Here is a 24,539-nt window from a genome sequence, read left to right as displayed (position 1 = left end):
TTCATAACGATGAACTGTATAATTTATACCGTTTACCAAACATCATTAAGGTCATCAAGTGTAGGATGTTTAGGTCAGTAAGTCATTTAATCAGAATGAAAGAAAGTAGAAACTCGAAATTTACCTTTTCTTACTTGCTTACCCATGCATGATTTCGATAGCAATGAGCCTCTAATAGTGTAAGTTGGCATAAGGAAAAACATTTTTAACTTATCCAAGTGTGAGTAGTTATTGCAACAGTAACTAATCTTAAACTCTGATTTGAAATATGTTTCCTATATCAAAATGTTGTGTTATGTAGGTTGCGAGTATGATACCTTTACTCGTTTTCAACTAATGCTAGCATGAAAGCTAGTTCCCCAAATTTGTTTGAAGTTTTTGTTATCCTTTGTGTGCAATATTTCAACAACAGCAAGAAACGGCCACGAATTATTATGATTTCGCTTCAACAAGTCACAATTTTGTAGTGTTAACGATTAACAATCTAGTATAGAAATTTCCTAGTCACATTTTAAGCAAGATCGATTCCCATCTCGCACATATATAGGGGCCACTTCGAAGGCGTAGCTCCGTACAAATATACATACATACGAGGTACGCCTTCGAAGTGGGCCCTGTAAATTCCCGAGCCAGGTAGACATATCAATTCTTGCCTAAATTCAGGCTTGAACGTCACCGGGAATAGCAACTAGCAGTTTACAGACCCTAAAAATTATCGATTCGATGGTAACCCTGGTCATGTTAGGCATGTTATTTTTCTCCTTTCTCACCTCCACATGCCAATTAATTTTCGCGATGAATCAATTAATTTTGATCTGAACGACATCGGAAGTGTCACTATTCATCTCAGCAAACCCGAAAACTATGATTCAATACTAATATTGATGGTTTTTGATTATTTTACATATTAACTTTCCCCTTTGAGAGTTGCTGACGGAGGCTAAATGTGAATTTAAAGGACATCGGTGTCTCATAATTCACTTCAGTGACCCCGAAAACTATGCACCAGACACTAATATCGGTAACTTTTGATCATTTTTATAAGTTATCTCCTCACTTCCCTAGGTATGCTATGTGGTCCTATCCTTACACGACTCTATTATAGATTGTAAATAATATGTATACCAAGTTTGGTAGAAATTATTTCAGAGTTATGCCGAATGTGGTGAAGGAGGTCTAGTTCGCCACGAAAATGCTTTTGTTTATTCCTTCGAAATGAATCGGGGCAAAATGACAAAATTTAAACTAGCAAAAAGTAGTCATCGTTATTATGAGGAATATAAAATAACCTGTTTTAACTATATTTGTAACGTAATATTGAAATTACTAAAATGAGAAAAAGTTGTGATTTTCTCTCCACATACTGGAACAATCACCATTTATCATTTTATGGCCAGTTTAACTGTATTAAATATCAAGTTGTTGCCAATAACTCATACAACAAAATTTAAAAGTTCTGGAAATTACAATACAAAGCTGCTAGCACAGACAATACAAACATTTTAACAAAAGCGTAGATCTACATCTGTGAATTACCATCTAAAACGCTTATTTAATCAGATTCAGAATTGGAAGCAACTGCGTCACCATTATCACATGTTACGTACAAAGCACACTTTTTTAAACTTTGGTTGCAATCCTCATGAAACAAAATATAGCAAATAAAGCACTGACTCCAATCCGTTTTTTTACCTCTGGGATTCAAGTAATCATCTCCAAAGGTACAACAATATGATGATATGATTCGTTTCTTAGTTTTCCCTATTCTTTTCTTCTTCCCCTACCTCATGGTTGCTTATAAGAATAATTTGTTCGTAGCTGTTACCAAATAGATCTAGAATATGACATAAACATTAACTCCTATTCTTCACATTCCTCTACTTATTGGAAACCTGATTTTAAAAAGTTACACTGCGTCACCCGGAAGTATTTAGACTTATCATCGTAGCATCTAGTACTATTTTGTTCATGTCCATTGTGAACAATTTGTGTGTTAAAGATCGCCTGTATAAGGAATTCGCCGCATTGTGAGCTCCTTTGGCGACCTTATTAGCAAATTTATAGTCGAAAAAAATAATGTACATTTACTTGTACATCCAAGTTTTTGGAAGTGAATCTTTCACATCAATAGGGTTTGAATTTACGATATCAATAATTAAAAGGAAGAAACATATTTCTTGCCAGCCAGGAAAAAAGACAATTCCCAACGCAGTCTTCAAATTTTGCACATTTCTTTGTCTTCTGCGTAAACAGAACTTCAGATTCGAAACTATACTGCTTGTTTGCTAGTTTGCTTACCACGTTCCAGGTATCAATGAAGACAACTTACACCTTAAATGATTTTTCAGAGCGATAGGAGTTTTTTCAACCAATAGTATTTTTTATCAACGATTATAAAAGCCACAAGTACGACAAAGTTCCTAGCATGGCAAACACTCCTTCTTTATAATATAATTTTATAGTTACTTGAGCATTTATTTAGAACCATACTTTGTTATCACAAAGTAAAATATAGTCCAATGATTCAGTAGATTATATGTATATTACATATATAAATCAGGATATGTATAATCTAGAAATAAAGTATTCTATTGTCCAAATGACTACACCAGTACAAGAAATGGCTGATACAGTATGAAGAACAATGAAGTAACTGCCTCCGATATCTCTGATGATTCCTGTAAAATAATAAGTGAAGAATTACGAATGATATTCAACTAATGTAAACCAAAATATACTACTCTAAGATACAATTAAGATGAGCTTTTACAATTAAACTTAACTTAGGTAAAAATTATTTGACTTCCTGTTAACAAAAAAAAAAATGTAGTTTCTTTAGGGTTTTCTAATCATTACTTTTGGTTGGTTACGGAATCGGCGAAGCATAAGAAGTAAAATAGGTTAAATTCTTCATCAATTTGGTTGCTTTTTCAGATGCATAATATGATTTTAAAACATAATTTTACAAGATAACTTTCGACATTATGACGAAAAACGTTATTTTGTTTAAGGTTTCTAACCAAGAACTTATTTCAAACTAAGCTTTAATCTCGTATATTCCATAATAGCAATTTCTAATATGTACAAGATAAATTTATAAACCAGCATTTGCCTTTAAAAGATCTAAGGAGGCTTCCATCAAGCTATCCCATTGAAATATTTAGGCTACGCAATCAAAGTTAAGAACGTTCATGCCTTGAGTGAGATTCAAACTCACGACAGACAGATCTTGAGTTCGTTCCGTTCGTTGCCCTTTGACCATCCCAGCTAGTACTTAATCTGTTTTTATAATATAATGCATTGGTACAATACGGTAATAATTACAATTTTCTTGTGAAATAGTGAACTAGTTTCTGTTTGAAAACGTTTGAAAAATTAAATTTGTCTTTAAAAGTCAAGCAGTAGCTACATAGTCTTGATAATTTGGTTCAATAATAGCAAGTTTCTTCTTCGGAGTAGAAATTCCAAGTTCGATATCGGGTAATATATTACCCTATTCAGAATCCCACGTAAGGCTGTAAGTCCACGTCTAATATAACCCAGGTGCTGCAAATGAAACTTAAAAACCAAAACAAATGAAAAGATTTTTTCAGTGTTTATAAACACTGGCAACAGTTTCCTAATTAATTCATCAAAATCTTTACAACTTCGTAAGACGATAATAAAACTCATATATATATATATATATATACATATATATATATATATATATATATATATATGTGTGTGTGTGTGTGTGTGTGTGTGTGTATAACGGATAATGAATAATAATTAGTAATATATTCATTTAGAACCTGAAGCGGTGCACAAAATGTATTTGTACACTGTCAGTGGCGAACTGTTCCTCGCTGTTGAGGATGTAAGTTCTCGGATAATATCTCGAATAATAGTCCTGACTCTATAGGGTCCGTTATTCATAATCTAGATGTTTCATAAGGACCAGATCACGGATTGAAAACAATAACAACAAAGTACCACTAAATACTTACTTTGAACTCAATCATTAACATTTATATTTTTTATACAACGTAATTACTCTTTTCGGAGCAAAAGATCCGATTTATTTCATTCAAAAATTTTCTTGTAGATCTTATATCTGGAGAAATACATATAGTGTAGTGAAATACAAATTATCTTCTACCTCAATATGATGTAGAAGATTCCCTAGAAAATACGAAAATTCGATTTAGCGGCCCTTCAAAAATTTTGTGCCTCTGATCCAAAAACTAGTTATTAGCCAAGATCAAAACCTATTGATACATTTCTTTTTGGATCACTCCTGAAATTCTTGTTATACAGATGGAGATGATACGAAAAAGTGAAGCCTGATGCCAATTTACTCCATGTTGCTTAACAATTGCAGAAACAATTAATCCGTGCCATGATTAAAATTTTTTTTCGGTCATTTTTTGATCCCACTTTCTATTTAGAAACAACGAACTAAGCAGAATACGAATAAGATAGCTAATTATTGGTTGAATTGAAGTTTAACTTTCTTTTAACCATCAAGATTATAAGAGCTTTACGCCTCTTTCAGACTATGCGGCGTTTGCCGCGTGCCGCACCTGGCACAACGCCGCGCCGTACACGGCACGTTAATTACTATTGTCGCTTATGGTTCCCTTCAGACTAGATGGCGCGCACCTGACCAAAATTCTGTTTGCTAGTTTATTGAAAGATGCTAGAAGGAGTTGCTTTTTGGCTATCTTAAGAAATTGATTTCATGGAAGATATAAAAACATTACTTAGTTTGGTGGTGCAAAGGCCCTACTGTGGGACAAATCTTTCGATTCATTCAAGTCCAAGAACGAAACAACAGCTACTTGGAGGGAAGTTTGCAACAGATTGAATTCCAATTTATTTTTTCTAATTATTCATCGTAGGTTGCTATCGACATACGAAAATAATTTTTAAAAACTTTCTTTCATCACTTCGTAAGTCATTAAATAATTGCACAAATACACCAGCATTCAAGAAATGAACCCATTTCCTTCCTCTAGGCCTTCGTTTTTTAGGTTTTAAGTAGAACCAGTACAAATATAATAACCTATCTCGATCATTCCATACTCTCTCTATCGTAAAAACGGCAAATCAGCTTTGCCGGCAAAAAAGCTGCCGTGATGTTCACGACAAAAGCCGTATGTTTCACGGCACGACTTTTGTACACACGGCGCGGCGCCTTTTACGGCACGGCATGTAGTGTGAAGGAGGGACTAGTCTCGGTTCAGACGAAAAGAAAAGTCTGTTGCGGGCCCGCTAATAACTGAAAATGTCTATGAATAGGTCCGCGAATGTCTTACTTTCTGTATTCATACAAACGATAGTTAGTTAACATAATTATCTTACATTTAACGTAACAGCTAATATTTGAATTAGTGGCATCGGAAGTCTTATGATAGTACCTTCTGCTTTAATTTTTTCACTTAACTTATAATCGTTAAGAGTTCGTCAAATGAAGTGCTGCTCATGCGAAAATAATTTAAAGAACTTCTCTTTGTCATTGCGTAAATCAATAAACATGGAAGAAAATTGTAGCTGAAAATAAAACAAACTGTTTTCTATGTTGGACTGAAACGCCCGCCCTAGTTTGTTGCGAGCCCGCAGCAGACTTTTCTGCTCGTCTGAAGTGATTGATCTGTGACGCCCGCGCGAGTCTGCTCCGAGTCTGTTGCGGGCCCGCAACAGACTTTTCTGCTCATCTGAACCGAGTCTTAGATCTACAAATTACATGAAGTCCAAACCACATGAGCTCTCACTCAGACTCGACTTTGCGTCCGAAGGTGCGTATGCTAACCATACGGTCACGAAAATGTACTAAATTGTTAAATAAGGAAGTTATATTTTTGTATTTGCTTAGTAAAGTGATGGTACACATTATGTTTATTATGACTATATAACGAATTCAGTCTAATGTATACTATGTTTTAATCAGAATTATGCAAGATTCATTATATAAAATAATGATTATACCACAACTGTAAATTGATTTACTTGTTAAATAAAAAATATACAGTTTTAAAGAAAAAATTTGTTAATTTTTCCAACAACAAAAAAATGAATTTACCTAGCAATGGTCCAGCACAAATATAAATAATTCCAGTGAGGAAAGTAGATAGTCCATTAGCTGCTGGAAGCTTATCTAGAGAGCAAAAGTTGGGAATGATGAGCAGTTGGAATACAACTCTCACTCCTTTGAAAAATCCAATAAACACACACAGAGCGATGAGAACAGTAAAGGTTTGAACATACTGCAACACTGAAATTCAAAGAAGGAAGAAAGAAAAATATGTTGGTATTAGTTGCCAAACGTATTTCTCACTATAAACCTATCTTGTGAGTTGCTCGCAAAATAGTCATTTTATATCTTCTAAAACACTGTTACAAATAACTGAACATCGTGCACTTCCTCGTCCTGCTCGAGTAACTAACAATAAAACTTCCCACGCTGTTGCTACCTCATTTAAGATCACTTTTGATTCAATAATTCATTGTTAGATTCTATTGATATTGATTATGACATTGTAAAAGTAAATTTACGCTTCTTACAACTAAAGAAGCAACACTTACCAGGGGCGGATCCAGGGGGCGATAGGGGGATCATCCCCCCCCCAGAGGAGGAAATTTTCTTATTTTATATATAAATAAAACCCATCCAAGAGTTTGGAGCTCTTAAAAGTAGCTCTAAGTAACAGTATTACAACCCCCCGCCAGAAGTCCGTCCTGGATCCGCCCCTGACACTTACTTCATGTAAAGAACTTAATTATGAACGTACAGCAGATCGATCACCAAGTTGCATTAAGAAATGTTTAAGAAAAACAATTGATAACATCTCACTAGAACGAACAATAATTTGTATTACAGCTGCAATTCTACTTAATGGTGAAAGTCATATAAATACCTGTAATCAGTTTTCGTAGGTTTTTTTAAAAGAAAATTTCCCGAGATTGATCCAAATTTTTTCCTTTTCTTGCCAAATTTTCCCTAGTTCGTTCAGTGCCCAATCTCTGTGACAGAAGTTATGTGATAAGGATAATTTAGCTAAATTAAAGGAAGTGCCAACCACATTCGTTTTGTTCATTTGTTTTCTGCTTGTTTTTTTACCTCTTGCTTCACATTTTTTTTTTTTTTTACAAAAAATATCCACAAAAAATCCAACGATGGGTACAAATTATGCTACTTTGAACACATACACAAATACACGATTTCTATTGTATTGGTTTATTTCCGAAGAACAAAGAAAAATTTAAGCATTTATGTTGGTCAATTAGTCAGCGCGAGTATTTCCCTGGATTTGCACGTTTTATCGAGAAAAATGCCTGTTTTGCTTTTTACTAAATTTCCTACGAAATTTTCCTAGATTAGAGAAATTTCCCTCCAACTACTAACACTGCCTATAATTATTTTCAATGTGAAACAGCCACAACAATCGCGTAATGTACATAATTTATCCAACTGATTTGAAACTTCTACAAAATTATCGGCGCACTCAAATACCACTTCTTTAGCTAATCTCGTAGATATCCAGGAATGGTTCAAAATGTTGTTCAGGGTCATGAAACACCATCTTTGATCAACATTATGAACAATCTTGGAAAACGAAAGACAGTAATGAATATTTGATCGACTATTTGGTAAATCCAATCAATACTTTTACGACCAGTCAAGTGAACATAACAATACATATAATCCAAATACTCCAAAGCTAAATAATTTTGTTATTGTACTGCAACAGACTAACGCGAGACCCTCAAGTGTTCTCACGTATTTTTAGAGCAAATAAGAACCAACAGTCATGAACTTATAGTCTCATTCAGATAACATCTATACTGGAAAAAATATTTGAAACAATTCTGATTCGTCGTCTTATCTACACCTCAGGACTTGCGACTTCTCAATAACTGCTACTATTTCTTTACATAGGTTTCAGTATAGTTTTCTAGGTAATTTACCACGCTTATGCGCCTTATCAGTATTGTTTTTAATGAGGAACTATAATCCTATTACCAACTATTCTACTCAGTGTCTGACAATCTGGATTAATTTGTTAACTTTATTTCTTCTGGTTGCCAAGACCTATGTTCAGTCATATAATAATTTCTTTATAATGGAAAAGCATACAATCCATTAATGAGTGTTACCATCATACCACATCGTACTCATCAATTTTTCACAACTTAACTCTTTTAAATATTCTGAAATTGTATTTATTTGACGCCTTCAAAGTATAACTTTTTTTCTGAATTGTAGCCGTTAGTGACATAAGTGATAAAGGAAGGAAATAAATTGGAAACAAAATCCAGCGAGAAACTAAAACGTGAGTTTTCCCTCTGCTACCATACTGCCATTAGATGTAATTCCTAATGTATATATCAAATATACCTTTAAAGAATGTTATCGACTGTGTTGTCGTTGAAATTATGTCAAGTTCATTAACGCGAAAAATTGTTAAATTTTTGCTTTGGTTCAGAGTCAATTTTAAAATCCTACTTTTCAAACACTTACTCAAGACGTTTCTTATGGATTCGGTCTTTACAGAGGTGAACTGCCTTATTACCTGATATCCAAAAGGAACAAACTATTAAATATTTCTGGTATTGCTTACTTTGTCATTTCGACGTAGTAGTTTATTGTTCTTACTGAAAGAAGATATTTTGGTTGGTACTTTAGTTCAATATATATATATATATATATATCAGTTTGATCTTTATTTGCGTAACAAGGTATCAAAACAATAACTTTATATTGATATTTATATTGTATTGATGATACCTTAAGTGCCGACACGTCATGATATCTTATGTATATCATGTTTTATCCTGTTTCCAATAATTTAGTAATTGCATTACAAAAGAAAACATAAAGATAAAAAAAGGGTAGGTAACGTTCAAATCTTAGATGGCTACTAAGTTCAATGCAATAACCATTTAATCATGGCAATTGTTGGTTAATGTAACTGATATTTGCGATTTTCATGTCCCTTTTTCTTTTTCTGGCCTGACTCCTTGATTATTATTATGTTTATTCTTCGTATGTTGCTATGAAAAACGTAGGTCTACTGTATTATTTTGGAAAATATTCCATTCAGAATATTCCTTATGAACTTACTGAAAGTTTTCTATTCTTCTCTAACAGACACCATTCATTGTTTAAAATTTATTTTATAATCTCTCTATCAAAGATAACCCTACGGATCTCCTGAAATTATTCTTAAAGTTTTCGACATTGCTACACATTGGACACATACTTTTGTATAGCGTTATGTAATAATTCCCTTTACGTAATAACTTCATATAGAGATATTTAATAACAATGCTTTCTACAGAGTTTGTAACATTGCATTGCTTAAAGAATTGGTAAAAACTCCCGAATGAAGCAGCTGTCCAAAAATAAGTTGTCGCCGTTGAAATGTAACTCCTACTTGATAATTCCACAATACATTTCAATGAGGGACGAAAGAAAAGCAGAAATGAGACAGATCAGAGGAAAATTGCAGATACAGCATTTAATATAACGATTTTGTTATCAGCGATTTTGGCAAAATTTTCGTATTATCTAGTCTATCTCTGTCCCTATTCAACCAATTTGGCCCAAAATTTGCAGACTAATCTCCTACAAGTGTGTAGCTTTGCTCAACAACATTTGGAACAAATTGGGAAAATATAGAGGGTGTTTCCTTATTTTTGTATTTTACAAATTGTTGGACAGCTGCTTCATTCGGGACTTGTGCACATGAAAATATACACAATAAATATGCCTGTAACTTTTTACCAAATGCACGTATCTCAAAACTATTGCTACCATTCTTTTTCTGCTTAAATTCTAGCCCAAAATCATGTATCATATTGTCCTATTCTTATTTACAAAACTTGACCTGAATTTAAGATGGCAGATTTCAAGATGACTGCTGTCAAGGTTCACCTTACCGTACGACTTCCCCTTAGGTATAGTATGTACCCACATTGTTGATATTGACCTTTTATTATTAACAGGCTTTTTACATGGGTAGTACTGAAGGTATTGTGCAATTGTCGACATGGATACGCGACATTTCAATCTGCCATTTTGGTTCATTCCACTTCGAAAACTCAGTTGCTTTTTTGTGTGTGGTCTTTCTGTGGGATTTCTTTCCTCTGAGTGAAATTTTACGGTAGGTTTCGATATGAGCTCATTCATACTTCCCTTGTTAGTATCAGTAGTTCAAATACAAACCTTAGTAATTCATTCGATAAAAACTTGAAGTAATATACGACATAATGTATGATCTCTTAATCTAAGATTCACAAGGTTCAGATACGTCCAAGTCCTAGTGAAGACATTCTTTAGTTTCATTTCATTAAAATTTTAACTGTAAATCTCAGCTTATAATAAAAACAAAGCAACAGACTGGTTCTGTTGAAGCAGTTAGTGAAACTGCTTTGAAAAACTAGATAATGTTATTGAAAGTTATAAAGACTTTCTTTGTCTATAAATGACAGATATTCATATAGCTTAAGCTAATACTGGTATAAGCTGCTATAACAGGTTTCAAATTTTTGAATATAATATCTTACTGATCGTAATGTAAAATGGCCCAAATCCAATAGTGTATGGTATCAAATTGCAACCATTTTGAAACATTGATAGCTTACAATGTGGATTAAACTGGATGGAGGAACACTAAACTCTCTTGTTCACAAAGGTAATGCACACAGAAATCCGGTGGTGCAGAGCTCCTTCGCGGCTAAGCAGTTAGCGTACGCGCCTTTGGCGTGGGAGACCCGGGTTCAATTCCCGGCGGGAGCTCACGTGGTTCGGATTCCACGTTAATCAGTAGGTCCACGTCTCATATAGCCTTGCTGCTGAACGGGACGTTAAACTCAAAATCAACTCAAATCCGGTGGTGCGACAAGAAATATTACAACATATTATACAGCATTATATCATATTTGCAATACCACCCAATCTCTGACCCACTATGCGTGCACGCCTCTGGAACAAGGTAATATATCAAACTAAGTGGAATATTCTATAATGTAGAATTTATGTTATTTATATTATTGTATATTAGAGAGATTTCTTTCGAGACCATAAACGTCAAATTACTATATTTCTTTAGTAAATTTTGAAATCTAACTGATTACATAAGTAGACATGAATCAGAAATGATTTTTAGACTCTTTAAAAGTCAATTAGAACCTTTTCTCCAAAACTTAAAGCTACTATTTAAAAAACGATGTGATACTTAAAATTTGGCTGCAGATTTTAAATTGGGATTCCAAAATTGAGTAAAATTAATATTTGCATTAATAAAAACGAAACAATTCTAAAAGTGATATAAAATTTATATATATTCCTTATTCAAGTTTTTAAATCATTAAGAGTGTAAAAGTAAATTAAAAATGACATTTAGCGTCTTAGTGAAATACTTCACATCTTTCTAAAACCACAAACATGAGTAATACTTACAGGTGCGAGCCAATGTTACTGCCAGAACCCCAATTACGCATAAAGCGCGGGGTTGCCACCCATTACGATCTGCTAGAAAAGGAACAAGCAACCGAGCTACAATATCAGTTGCAGCTATTGTAGACAGACATATTGCAACAGTTTCCTTGTCCTGATTTAGTTCGTAAAGCAAGAATGGCACTAGCATATAGAAGTTAATTTCAGCAAATGATATTAAGACAATACCAGTAAGAATACTGAGAAAAGTGGAATTATTCACCAATTCAAGATCTAAGAAATACATTACGTTTAGTAGAATTTTATTGATTTTCTTAGATTCTGAATTTACTTCTTCAGATTTCGTAAATTGTATGTTTACCTTCGAATATTCGTTGGTATTTCCTTCACTTAAAATGTTTTCTTTATTTACATTATTACTTTCTTTTAGGACTAGAAACTGTCTATCTTTACTGTCCAATTCATATTGATATCCATTTTTTGAATTTCTGTAATTATTTTTGATCGTATTATCACTTTCGTTTATGTTATGTGCAACATCAGTTTCCATTTCTGTAGAAGCATTCAGAAGATTCTTTTGCACTTCATCGATAATGAATTTATCACCCCTATTGGAATCGTTTTTAAAACTAATTTTTTGTTTCAGGTGCCATTCTACAGGGTGAAGAAGTGAAGATGAAGCAACAGCATGAAGACACAGACCTCCTAGCATTAAAATAGTTCCTTGTGCACCGTAATTGTCTAACATGGAATTTATGAGAAGAGGCATCACTATTGATCCAATGGACATTCCAGTCAGAAGTATTCCACAAGCAATTGATCTTCTCCTTTTAAAGAACGAATACAAAGCTAAACAGTTAGCACCTCCCAGCATTCCTATTCCAACTCCTGAAATGATAGTAGATAATACCAGTACTAACCATTAGTATTATTAATTCCGAAATGAAACCTTTAATAATTATTTTAACAGAGTGTTTTAAACCATTGAGTTTCAGCAACTGTGGTAAGTCATACGCACTTTATAACAGCAACGACTAACCATGGTTATTATTTCCGTAAGTTAAAACAGAAAGTGGCGAAATACATTTTAAAAAACAGATGTAAAGTTCGTTCATTCTATTCGGAATGATGAATTAATTATTATGAATTATCATATTATATCATTATATTATGAATTATTATTTTATAAAGTAGATTGATTTTTATAATTTTTTTGTAATTGTTGCAAAGTCAATCATCTTCCAAAAACTTATTCTACCATGAATCATGTGAATAGAACATGCATATTTTAATATTTTATTTTTCTACATAGGCGAGTTCGCCGTAATTTGATTTCTGAGTGTCTTGTAATCTAGTCTTTAAAGCAAATAAATCTTTTAATTTCCGTCAACGGCTTATGAACTTTCCTAAGCAGCCTTAACAATCCTTAAACATTTCTAGACAGTTGTTTTGGCAAAACATTCATCATACTATTCTACTGCTGCAACGGAAGTCAATTTTTGCTGAATAATAGTCAATTAGGTATATTTTGAATAAAAGGTTGATTCATGCCAAGGAAAACTTCTTTTAATTATAAATAATGTTTTTGTTACAGTAAACGTGAGAAACATTCACTCATAATTTTTAAACTCTATAAAGTTACAGGAAAGTGTAATGTTATTCAAAAGAGAAAGTATATAAATTTTGATAAGTAATTTCAATGGAACAATATAAGGAATTATCAAATGCAAATTCAATAATTGTAAACACAAATTTGAAATATAGAGTTCAGAGAAATAATATGGTATTAAGAGTTTTGTACTTACCCATTAAAATGCTAAAATTTAGTATAAACAATAAAAAGCTATTGGATACACTTGTTAAAGACGCTCCCACAAAACAGAGCAGAGAGCCAATGATTGCACATTTTCTGTATGTAATTCTCTTTAATAGAGGTCCATGGAACAATCCTACAACAATAACAAGAAAAAAGAGAGAAAATATAAAAGAACAATTGCATAATTATTAGTGTATTTTTAGCTCATCTTATTCATTACCAGCTTTAAAATTACAAAAACATCACGAGAAAACATCACACACCTATTTCAACCACATCCAATTATCATGAAATCATTCATGACTTACTAAAACTCTGTATATTTAGAAAAATAAGTTTCGATTTTATAGTTTGAAACTACGGTACTTCCACACTATGAGATTCAATACTCAAACTTAAAGTAGTACATCTATAACTATTGGTTGCAATAGAGTAATACGATAAAAGATAGAACCTATTAGTCGGACACTATATCCATATCAAAAAGCCACTACGTGCTATCTCTTACTCTCTTTGCTATATGGCGATAAAGTTTGAAACCAAACATCATTAATTTCAAAAATTTCCGGTTGAAACCAAAAATCATTAACTTCAAAAATTTCCGGTTTAAACAGAGGGTTAAAGGAGAAGATTGAACCTATTCTTGGGACGCTGAATCGATTTCACAAAACCACATCTCGATATCTTTACCGTCTTTGCTCTACGAAAATTAATATTAAAACCGGACGTAGTAGTAAATTTCAACCAATTTTGGATTTGGTAGAATGATGTGTGTTCTAGTTGTATGTTCCCTTGAGATCCTGAATTCATTCCAGAAAACCCTTTGTTGTTTTATGTTACCAATTTTGTTCTATGGCATTGAATGCCGAAACACGAAGTGGTTAATTCTGACCCTCCCGATTAAATCCTCTCAAAAATTAAGAGATTGCTGGAATTTTCCCGAACATTATTTTAGAAAGAAATCAGCCTAAGTTCAGTTATTGACACAAAAGGTACTTCGAAAAATATTACATGACTTTGGGTATACACATTATATGCATTTGCGAAGATTCATTGAAATACGGTCAATAAATATGAAGATTAAAAGTTTCTTCTCCAACCAAGATCATTTTTAAAGTTATTATGATTTGCATATACAAGGTGTTAATTTGATTTGATTTTTTGTTTAGGGCCTCTTACAGGAGCGAGTTATATGAAACGTGGATCTAAGCTTAAAGTAGAATTCGAACCACATGAGCTCCCGCCGGGAATCGAACGCGGGTCTCCCACACCAGGGTGTTAATGTGATATACCTACAAACTGTGAAATTCCTCATACCAAATGAGAAATCCTTACGTGTTTCACTGCTCTTAAGGTTTGTCTTTATGTACTCTTTACCCACCATTAAGCCAAATCACATCTGAAAATTCTGTTGGTTACATGTTTGGGAATTATGCCATATAGGAAATCCCTTGCTTATCCATTGCACATTGGTGGAATATACATTTTTGGATGACGCCTGTGTGCGTTTCTCTACGCTGATGTGGAATGCCACTCTACTGTTTCTCGTGTTCGAAATAATGCGAGTTGTAATGTCCTTTTTGCATGCTTTTGAGTTGCTGTAATGCTACTAGAATTGTGTACTTTTCCCGCAGAGGTCCATATAACCTTTTCCTCATTTTGATATGGGAAATCACCTCTTACAGTATATTGTAAGAATCCTTACATCACGACAAAAGCACATGTCAACACAACACGTGTTATTGATTGTAAACAGTGTAGCAGACGAGAAGCCGACGCGACAGATACCGAGGAAAGTCGAAAGGACCCGAAGAGGACAGATAAAAGCCCAACCACCAAGGGACCTGGCATCAGTCGACCAACTGATCGTAACCTATCCTAAACCCTGGAGGCTGCTATGAAGCTAAGCCTTAAATACCATACCTCGTGAGGGCTGCTATGAGAGGAGGTTTTCTAGAACCGAATCCTTGAGAACCCTGGAGGCTCCTATGAAGCTAAGGGGTTACCCTTACAGAACATTATAACCTTCAAACCTTGGTCATTATAGAAACACTTTGTTGTTAGAACTTTTGTAAACACAAAATACTTAATTTTATAATAAAATTGTTGAAGGAAAAAATCTCGGTCCATTATTGACTCTACCTATAAGTCATTTCAATATAGTCTGTTTTCTCTATGTACACGGTAACACGTGATATTCTGAGTAAAACAGGAGATGATAAAGCATTTACAATTGAACTAAATACACGATGTCAATGTCAGTTAAATGAATACGTCTGATTATGAATCATAGGATGATTCAAGAATTTTAAAAATGTTATTTACTAACAATATATATATATATATATATATATATATATATATATATATATATATATATATATATATATATATAACACCGTGTATATGCATAGAATGCTCTGCTAGCCGTTAAATTTTGTTCAATTAACAGTTCATTTGAGTTTGAATCTTAGCGTGCCTTGCAGCAGCGAGGCTATAGCAACTTCTCATTTTCGTTATGTTATTTCCTGTATTCGAGTCTAAATTATGTAAGTGAGTCATTTAATTTAAGATTTTATTTTAAGTCTTAGTTGCAGTTCACTGATAGGGCTCAAAGTTTGTACATCTGAAGAGGTGATCATTGATAATAATCCGAATATTCCGAACATATTACAAAGATATTCGATATGAAAAGCACACAGTATTCACACCAATAGCAAGTGTAACCACTTTAATTGGTCACAAAAGTACATGTATGGTCGGGCAAGTAGCTAGTAATACAAACTCTGAATGTCTGTGTAGTGTGAAAACCTACGCTCGCTGTAATTTTTGTGTAATTGGGCAATGTTATTGGCGGATTTCTGTTTGCGGTTGGATGTCATCCCATCGTGTCTCACATGTGTTAAAAAGGCTTAGGTCCCGAAGTCTAGCAGACCAAAGTAGAAATCTTATATTGAGTGCAGTTCGTTTGATTGAGCTGGTGGTATGGAGACGCTCGTTATCTACCTGAAAGTTGGGCCCGACAAGGCCCTCAGGTATACTCAGACGACATTATTGAGGATATCATATATGTGAGGCGCAGCAGGCATATTCTCAAGAATGAAAGGTAGGCCAGAGAATGTGATGTATATCTTATTGCCCTACACAGCCTATTACAGTTTCATGGTGGTTCTGCACGGTGAATCGAAGCATACTAAAATTTCTAACTCACCTACACGTCTACAGCCAGGCATATGGTCTTCACTGTGACTGAGGAGAAGCTGCTTAGGGTTCACTATTCACTGATGTTCTTCATTAGTCTCGTCTATAATGCAATCTCCTTGAGTCCCTAGTTCGGCAGGGAGCATCTGTTGTGGGTAATTATGTGTGAGATATACGGGAACGTAAATTTGTCCCCAACAGTTGGCTGTTTAGTATGCATGTACTCGTAAGAGACACCACACTAGATTTGATTGTACTTGGATCCGAATATCCTTCTGTCGAGGTGTGCGTAGGGGCATTGAAGACAAGTTTGTTTTAGGAACCGTATACTCCATAACAGTGGACTACTGAGATGTCACGAACCATTCAACCGATCATTCTACGAGATGCCAAGTGTTTATTTTAGCCATACTTTCTGCGGGCTTTGACTGCTCAGTTAATATTCGCCTGGAGCTAAGATAAGTTAAGATCTGAACACATGTTACTCTCGTGAAGAGGAAGCCCTTTAGCACGTAATATTAAAAGGATAGTCCTTTATGTTCTTCTTTCGGCCAATCTGTTGAAATTTGCATCAAACACTACAAGTACTCTCGTTATTTTTCCAGTTATTTTTGTTTATTTTTTAAGTTAAAGAATTCAGCTTATTAGTTTTCGTGCATTGTAATCGACCATAAGCAAAGTGAATTTCAGCCTTACTTCTGTGTTCTATATTGATTTGCTTCTAATGACAGATAAGATGAATTAATTTTGAGTTTAACATGCTTTTCAGCAGCGAGGCTATATGAGACGGGACCTACTGATTAACGTAAAATGCGAACCATATGAGCTCCCGCCGGGAATCGAGCCCGAGCTTCAAGTTTTGATAAAGTAAGTACCAGGTAAGCAAGAAAGTTCGTGCTGTTTTAGCACAAAAAAGAAAAGTACCAAAAAATGAGTTTACCTTATGTTTATTCCGCAAAATATCCACCATTAACCTCTACAACCTTCTTCCATCGTTTTACAAGCCTTTAGATGCCATATTTGAAAAATAACTTTGTGTTGGGACTCAAAAACTTGCGCACCCACGTTTTCAATCTCTTTCGAGTTTTGAATTGTCGATTGCGCATATGGTTGTCCATAAACAAAAAATGACAGTCTGATGGAGCAATGTCTAGTGAATACGCTGGATATGGCAGAAGTTTCCAGCCGATAGAAGAAATCACCTCCATGGTCATCTTTGCTGTATGAGTTCTAGCGTTGTCTTGGTGGACAAGAACACCCTTCCAATTCACTAGTGCAGGTTGTTTTTTGCACTTGTACTCTTTGGTTATGGTTTTACCACTTTGCAAGAACTCATAGTACACAATCCCAGCAGTAGTTCACCATATACACAGCATCACTTTCCGCTGATGATGAACAGGTTTTGCACTTAAAGACATGGAGTCATTTGACGATCGCCAATGGTACGTGCATTTTTTTGTTATCGTACATTACCCACTTTTCATCACTCGTCAAAACATGGTCCAAAATTGGACAGTTGTTGTTCCTAGTCAGCAAGGAAGAGCAAATGTTCGTCGATGGAGAAGGTTCGCAGCAGTTAGCACGTGAGGGATCCACATACTCAGTTTCCACGATTTTCCAAGCTCATGCAAGTGCACACAAATGGTTTCATCGCTTACCCCCACATCCTTGAGCGAATTCTTAACACGTTTGACTTGAATCCTCTTCAATTGCTGCCTTGAGTTGGTACAAATCGAGAGATTTTGGTCTGCCCGATGGAGGTTTGTCTTCAAGTGTCTCATCAACAATCGAAAATGTTTGAAACCACTTTTGAGCTGTCTGTCCACTAATTGTACCTTCTCCAAACGCTGCACATATTTTTCTTGCTCCTTCGGTACCTTTTGTGCCCAACTTGAATTCATACAGTAAACAAGCCCGGATTACTGCGTTCGACACAGACGTGGTTCACTGCGAATACTTGATCTCGAACTGTCGAATGTGACCTGTTATCTGCGCTAGCCGACGTACCAATGACTCAGATTTCAGAAACTGTCAGATACAGGTATCACTGGCAACAGAAATGATTACTATCCCACGAAAAATAGCGGTAGGTGTGAAAACCACACGAACTTTCTTGGTTGCCTGGTATATAAGGGTCCTCAGTTTTAGCGCACCCCTCACTGACCAAAGCGCCCCTATAACTCTAGCACACCCGTAACCGAAATTATCAAACCTATTTGGGATGAACATATAAAACGAACTTTTCCTCCAACACCAACACGAAAGTAAACAGGAGATGTAATCAGGATATATAACGAATTACTAAAAGAATACATATGGATGGATGATGTGAGGAAACTAATTGATCGATTTGTTATAGATGGAGAAGAAAAAGCTGGAAAAAATAACTTTTACAATGAGTATTTATCATGGAACTCTATCACTTCTAAACTCTCACAATATATTCCTAATGATTCAAAAGGTATAGGTTATTTGATAAAGATATTGAATACGCTACCACCAAATTTTGGAATAATGAGAAGTATGGACAAGGATTACTAAATGATTTGGTTAATAAACTTCGATTTGAGATGCATATTCCAGGATATAGTTACTGCGGTCAACTTTGGGGTGCTGTTATGTTTCCAAAAAGAACATGGCAATTCACACCTTGTTGCGGGAACGTCATTAGAGCCTAATCTACCACCTCTATTAGAAAACATGTAGTGGAAACTCGGATAATGACCGAACACAGTGGCAATAACGATAGGATTGGATAGTTCGCAGACGAGCTCCTAAGTTAGCAAAATGGACAGTCTAATATGGAGCCGTTTTAGAGACTGAACGGGTGGTTAGTGAGAAATGTGATCAACTCCAACGATCCATTAAGGTACAGTTCAGCCTTCAGGGAAACTTGAGGAGTTAACTGCCAAGTACGAAGCTACAAGAAAGATTAGAAAGAGGAGATAAGGGTACAAATCCATTAGATGAAGCTTGTAGGGAACATTATATCAACTACAGAGTAAATAAAGATAAAGCTTCTAGGCATATTGCAGATAAAGAATTAGAGAAAAAAGCATGATAAGTACTTTTGCTAAAGATGCAAACTTGATAACACATCGTTTACTAGCTTTAGGAACTGCTTTGGCTATAAATACAAAAGAAGGTTTCGTATAGGTTTATAAGTATTTTAGGTTTATAAACATGAATTGTGTTTAATTTTAATGGAACTTTTTAAATTTTATAATAAATATAAGTATGAAATTAAAAGGTTTTATATGTATAATTCCTAACGAAGAACTTAAACAATTAAATATTGATTACATTTTAACCAAGAAACAAATCAAACAAAAAGAAGTAAAACTAAGTAAAGGGGTATGCATGTCTTTATCTTTTTCTATTCCACAAGTTAAGAAAATAAACAAAAAATTAAGACAAATGATCATTATGGAATTTTTATATTTATTATTCCAACCATTTTAGCTTTAATAGGTGCTCTTGGTTCTGCTGCTTCTGGAAATGCTCTTATAGCCAAAACGGTAGATGACGTGGAAAAGAATAAAAAGGAATTAGCAGAACAAAAGATACATAACTTAGCAATAAAAGAGAAACAAGGTGGTGAGTTTCCAAAAAAAACGTAAAGTCCAAAAGAATAAAGAAAAAGAAGAAATTAAACCTTTAAGTAACTTGGATCTAATACATTTTGTTGAACAGATTAAGATAAGAAACTTTAGAGATGTATTTATGAGTGATGAATTACCCAAAGAGCCAAAGAAGAATGAGTGTGGTATTGTTAATTTTGATACGTCTAAAATGTAGGAATATATTAGTTTTGTTATTGGAAGGAAAGAGATGGAAAGTATATGTTTAATTTATTCGGAGGCCACAAGAAACACTCATAAAATATCTTGGTCATAATAATATAGAGCATACTGATACGTATGTAACTTTTGAGACGCCGATAGGGACCCTCCATAGCGATGGATTGTTTAAGGATGGAGGAATTGGACGGTAGGGATGCCGATAGAGAATACACTTCCGGTCAAAATATTGGAGTTATTAATAATTTCTTTTCACATTTTTTTCTCAATTACTAGTTAGTAAGTATGGACAGATATTGGATATTATAGATTATCCTGTTTAACTTCGACGGCTGTAAATACATGCAGGATTTCAAACCCAGAAGCAAATCATTATGATGAATGAGGATGGGAAGGAATTACTTGGCGAGGAATAGATGAAGAAATAGTGTTTTCGCTAAGACTTTTGACAGGATTTTTTCTGATTATAAAGATATTATGTGGAAAAGAGGATTAAAATATACATCTAAAAGAAGTAGTTATAACAATAACGAATTTGCTATTTGGAAAACAAAGAAAGATGGAACATGTGATAATGGTCAGCCACATCCAGGTAAAATTAAGATTACTAATATGGAGTTGAGAATGCCTGTTGCTAATTATGAACCTAATTGCCACCTTGCTAAGATCTAACATGTTAAAAGATGGTAAGATTTCTATTTCTTTCAACACAACAATGTATACAGAAGACAATTACAGGCAAATATTTACAGGCAATTACAGGAAAATTCGTTTAACCACACAATTTAACTCAAATGAATTTGATATGCCTAATTTCGTAAGTTCCTTTTTCCAAATTGATAGGATTGATAATCAAGAGATTCAAGCTATTGTGATCAATGTAAAGTCTAGAATAACCAATTTCGTAAATCTAGAAATGAATCTTTTCCTTTAGAGTCTTTGAACTTGGATTTTGAAAAACATATATCTGAAAGCATACAAGCTGTATACTCTACATAAGAGAATTACAATCCAAAAGAGTTTTAGAAAATAGACCAAAGTTTTTATTTAATTCAAATAAGCATAAATCAGTAACTGTAAGTGATATAACTAATTTGAAATTGACTGTTAATTTTGAAAGTGATGTTCCAGATAAAACGATTTGTTATGATTGGTAAGAAGAGCTTTGAATACGATATACAAAAAGAAAAGTTGATTGAGAAAGTGTAATCAATTATATGTTTGTTAGATTTGTTTAGTTTGTAAGTGATTTTATGATAATATCATAAAAGTTCATTTAAAAATGAATATTCCAGATAACATTTCACGCGAGAATGTAATTGCGTTAATTCAGGATACTATATTAAATCTTGAGAAATTATTAACGAAAAACAAATGGAAGATCAAGAAAACAAAATGTGTCTATACTACTCTTATTGTATTATCAATTCTATCATCAGCTTCTACAGAGTTTATTAATGTGTTTATTCCTGTTACAGTGTATTCAATTATTACAACTGCATTTGCTTCTGGTTCAGCCGTAATCACCGATCTATCTACACGATTTAATATAGCTTCGAAGAAAGAGTATTATAACAATATGGTGAATCAAATTGGTTTGTTTAAAGATGAGCTTAATATATTAAATTAATGAATGGTGAATTAACAGATGAAAATATAAGGACTATTGTTAGTAGAATCAATGATATATACTTAACGAAATCCGAGACTATTAGAAACAAAGATGAAATTCATAAAAATTTGCTAGAAAGAAGTGAAATGTTAGTATGAAATCTCAGAAGAAATTTATTCTCACCAACACATTCAACGTAATCATCAAAAACGTTCAGGACGACACTGAAATCGTATTTAAGGTGAATGGGTGCTCATTTTCTTTAAACTATGACCAATGGACTGAGTTTAAGAAGTCATTGTTTCCCATAGAGAACAAGATAAGCAGGAGATTTCACTATCAGTATCCGAACTTGTAATCATGTAAACATATAATACACATTTTTTGGGAAGTAAGTTTCTATAATTATATCATAAAAGCTATTTGTAAGGAGCAGTATGCAACCTGTACTGCATTATAGAAAACTGTTACAAACTTATGCATACGCTATGGTCAGTAGTGAATTTAATAATAGGTATTGGGTATTAACATATATGCTGTATAACTTAAGTACTGTGGATAACTATAAAGTTTGTGCGCTATGCTGCATAACTTAACTAAAGTACTGCGGTCAGTAAGGGGTGTGCTAAAAGTTATAGGGGCGCTACGATCAGTGATGCTTGGAGGGGAGGGGTGCCCTAAAAGTGAGGCCCCTTATCTACTGAAGTAGATAAAATTAGTACATATCCTTAACACTGAAATTCAAGAAAATATTTGTTACTTTTTTTATTATGTAAAAAAAATATACATGTTTCTTGAGAGGCGAAAGTTAGTAGTGTGTAAGTTTATCTCATGTTTTTTTAACTTTGAAACTTACTCTTCCAAATTATAACATAATTTGTCCTTTTTCTGTATCATTAATGTGTTTCAAAAGATAATTTATGTATTTTTTTACTAAGTTTTTGCACGAATACATTGTGACTTTATGAAGCAACGACAAACCTACCAAAGGCTGTACCCGGACAAGACGGTGAAAAATGCTCTTACACGGATTGCTGTGATATTTATACCAAAAGTACCTCATATCCCAAGATAATTTTGGCCAGAAATTCAACTTCAAATTCCTTCGAATTTCGAAGTTATTTAAAATTCGAAAATCTAAAATTGTTCATATGGTTGAGTTTGAGTTACTGACTCGTCATGAATGGTTCTACATGGGAATATAACTCACATAATCGTACCTCTTCCAGGAACAGCGTGTAAGCACTAGTGCCATTTATTTTTGGTCTACCTTAGTAGGATATCAATTATTTTAAATCGTAATTTACAGAAAGTAACGTTTTCCGTTATCCCTGCATATAATGTATACCAATATATAATGTACAAAATATATAATAGTATAATGCAAAAATATTCAAAATGTTTTTGCAATGTCATTCCTGTATTAGAAAATATTACAAGGAAAATGAAGGCTACTGTTCGTGGTGCGTTTAATCTTAATCACTATGTGCGTTTAATACTGGAGTGACAAGACCGACAACACACAATTTGATTAAAATTTCTTAGCAAAATATTGAGCAAGTGAAAGGTAATAAATCTTTGTAACGACATACGAACAACATCAAACTGTTGAATTTCAATGGCACATTCAAAATTATACGGCTTTAGACCCGAATACCCTGTTGTACTTGGAAAAAATCAATATAACACCTGTATGTCTTCGTACTAATATGTGGAGATCGATTCTCGAATTTAAAATTTAACGGTATGGATATTTTCTTTCAGGAAATGGAGATTGATTCTGTTATCTTCATTCATCGTTGCATGAATTGATTTTGAATTTAATGTACTTTTCAGCAGTGAGGCTATATGAGGTAGACCTCTGATTAACGTGGAATTCGAAGCACATGAGCTCCCAAGGGAATCGAACCTGTGGCTCCCAAACCAAAGGAGCACACGCTAACCGCTTAGCCACGAATGGAGCTCTCGTTCATCATTTCAGCCGAGTAGAAAACTGCCTGAGACAACTGATAGGAACCTGTTAAAAAGAATTTTTAGGTCTCTTTCTGTCAATTCCGGGAAGTCCAGGATGTTCTGACTTTTGCGAAAGAGCGTGTACACTTGACCTAAACGTGCTCTTCTACTTCTAATCCTAATTTGTTCTCTGCGATGTGCTGTCGTTCCCTCTGTTGAACTTCGGAGGTCATCGTTAGAAATAAGACGATTATCAAAATGTTATGTAAAAAACAAGCTACCCGTCATAACAATCCAGAATGAGGAAGCAACTTCAGTTGGTGACGTGGAAGACAATACTTCTTCAAAAATACAATGAACGGCCTCAACAACCCAGCAAAATTTGTAACACAGCGGAAAAAGTTCGCCTCAACCTTAATCAATTGCCTACGCTTACCTTTCAGTGTAGGCATTAAAACTATAAATCCTCTTCCAAATATTCAGTTGTATCCCGAAAACTGTCACACAATAAGCATCACCTTGTGCCATAAGAAACGCTAATCCGTTTCGATCTTATATGTTGGCCACTGCATATCTACAATATAGCGAGTCTTGCCAAGGGACGATTTTCATTCATACTCATTATTCGACATCTTGCCGTGTCGATAGATCTTCCATCAAATATTACTATGAAGTGGTCAGAAGTATTGTGAAGGTTGTTGCCACGATAGTTTT

At 34.1% G+C, this 24,539-nt stretch overlaps 1 protein-coding gene across 1 annotated transcript in view; it reads right to left on the bottom strand.

The window, feature by feature from the left end:
- Nucleotides 1-1,385: 1,385 nt before the first annotated feature.
- LOC145662803 (monocarboxylate transporter 9-like) overlaps nucleotides 1,386-24,539 on the bottom strand; it is a 54,011-nt gene continuing 30,857 nt past the window's right edge. Inside the window, exons 4-7 of the mRNA XM_081728692.1 lie at nucleotides 13,249-13,392; nucleotides 11,447-12,331; nucleotides 6,065-6,256; nucleotides 1,386-2,678 (exon numbers count right to left, since the gene is read on the bottom strand). Of these exons, the coding sequence (XP_081584818.1) occupies nucleotides 2,557-2,678; nucleotides 6,065-6,256; nucleotides 11,447-12,331; nucleotides 13,249-13,392 (1,343 nt within the window). The 3' untranslated portion in view covers nucleotides 1,386-2,556. The remainder of the gene's footprint in view (nucleotides 2,679-6,064; nucleotides 6,257-11,446; nucleotides 12,332-13,248; nucleotides 13,393-24,539) is intronic.

This window comes from Thermobia domestica, chromosome 10, assembly GCF_964235325.1.
Source record: "Thermobia domestica chromosome 10, izTheDome1.hap1.1, whole genome shotgun sequence".
Lineage (NCBI taxonomy): Eukaryota > Metazoa > Arthropoda > Insecta > Zygentoma > Lepismatidae > Thermobia > Thermobia domestica.
Note: the sequence above shows the minus strand (reverse complement) of the source record. Positions and strands in the feature narration are given on the sequence as shown.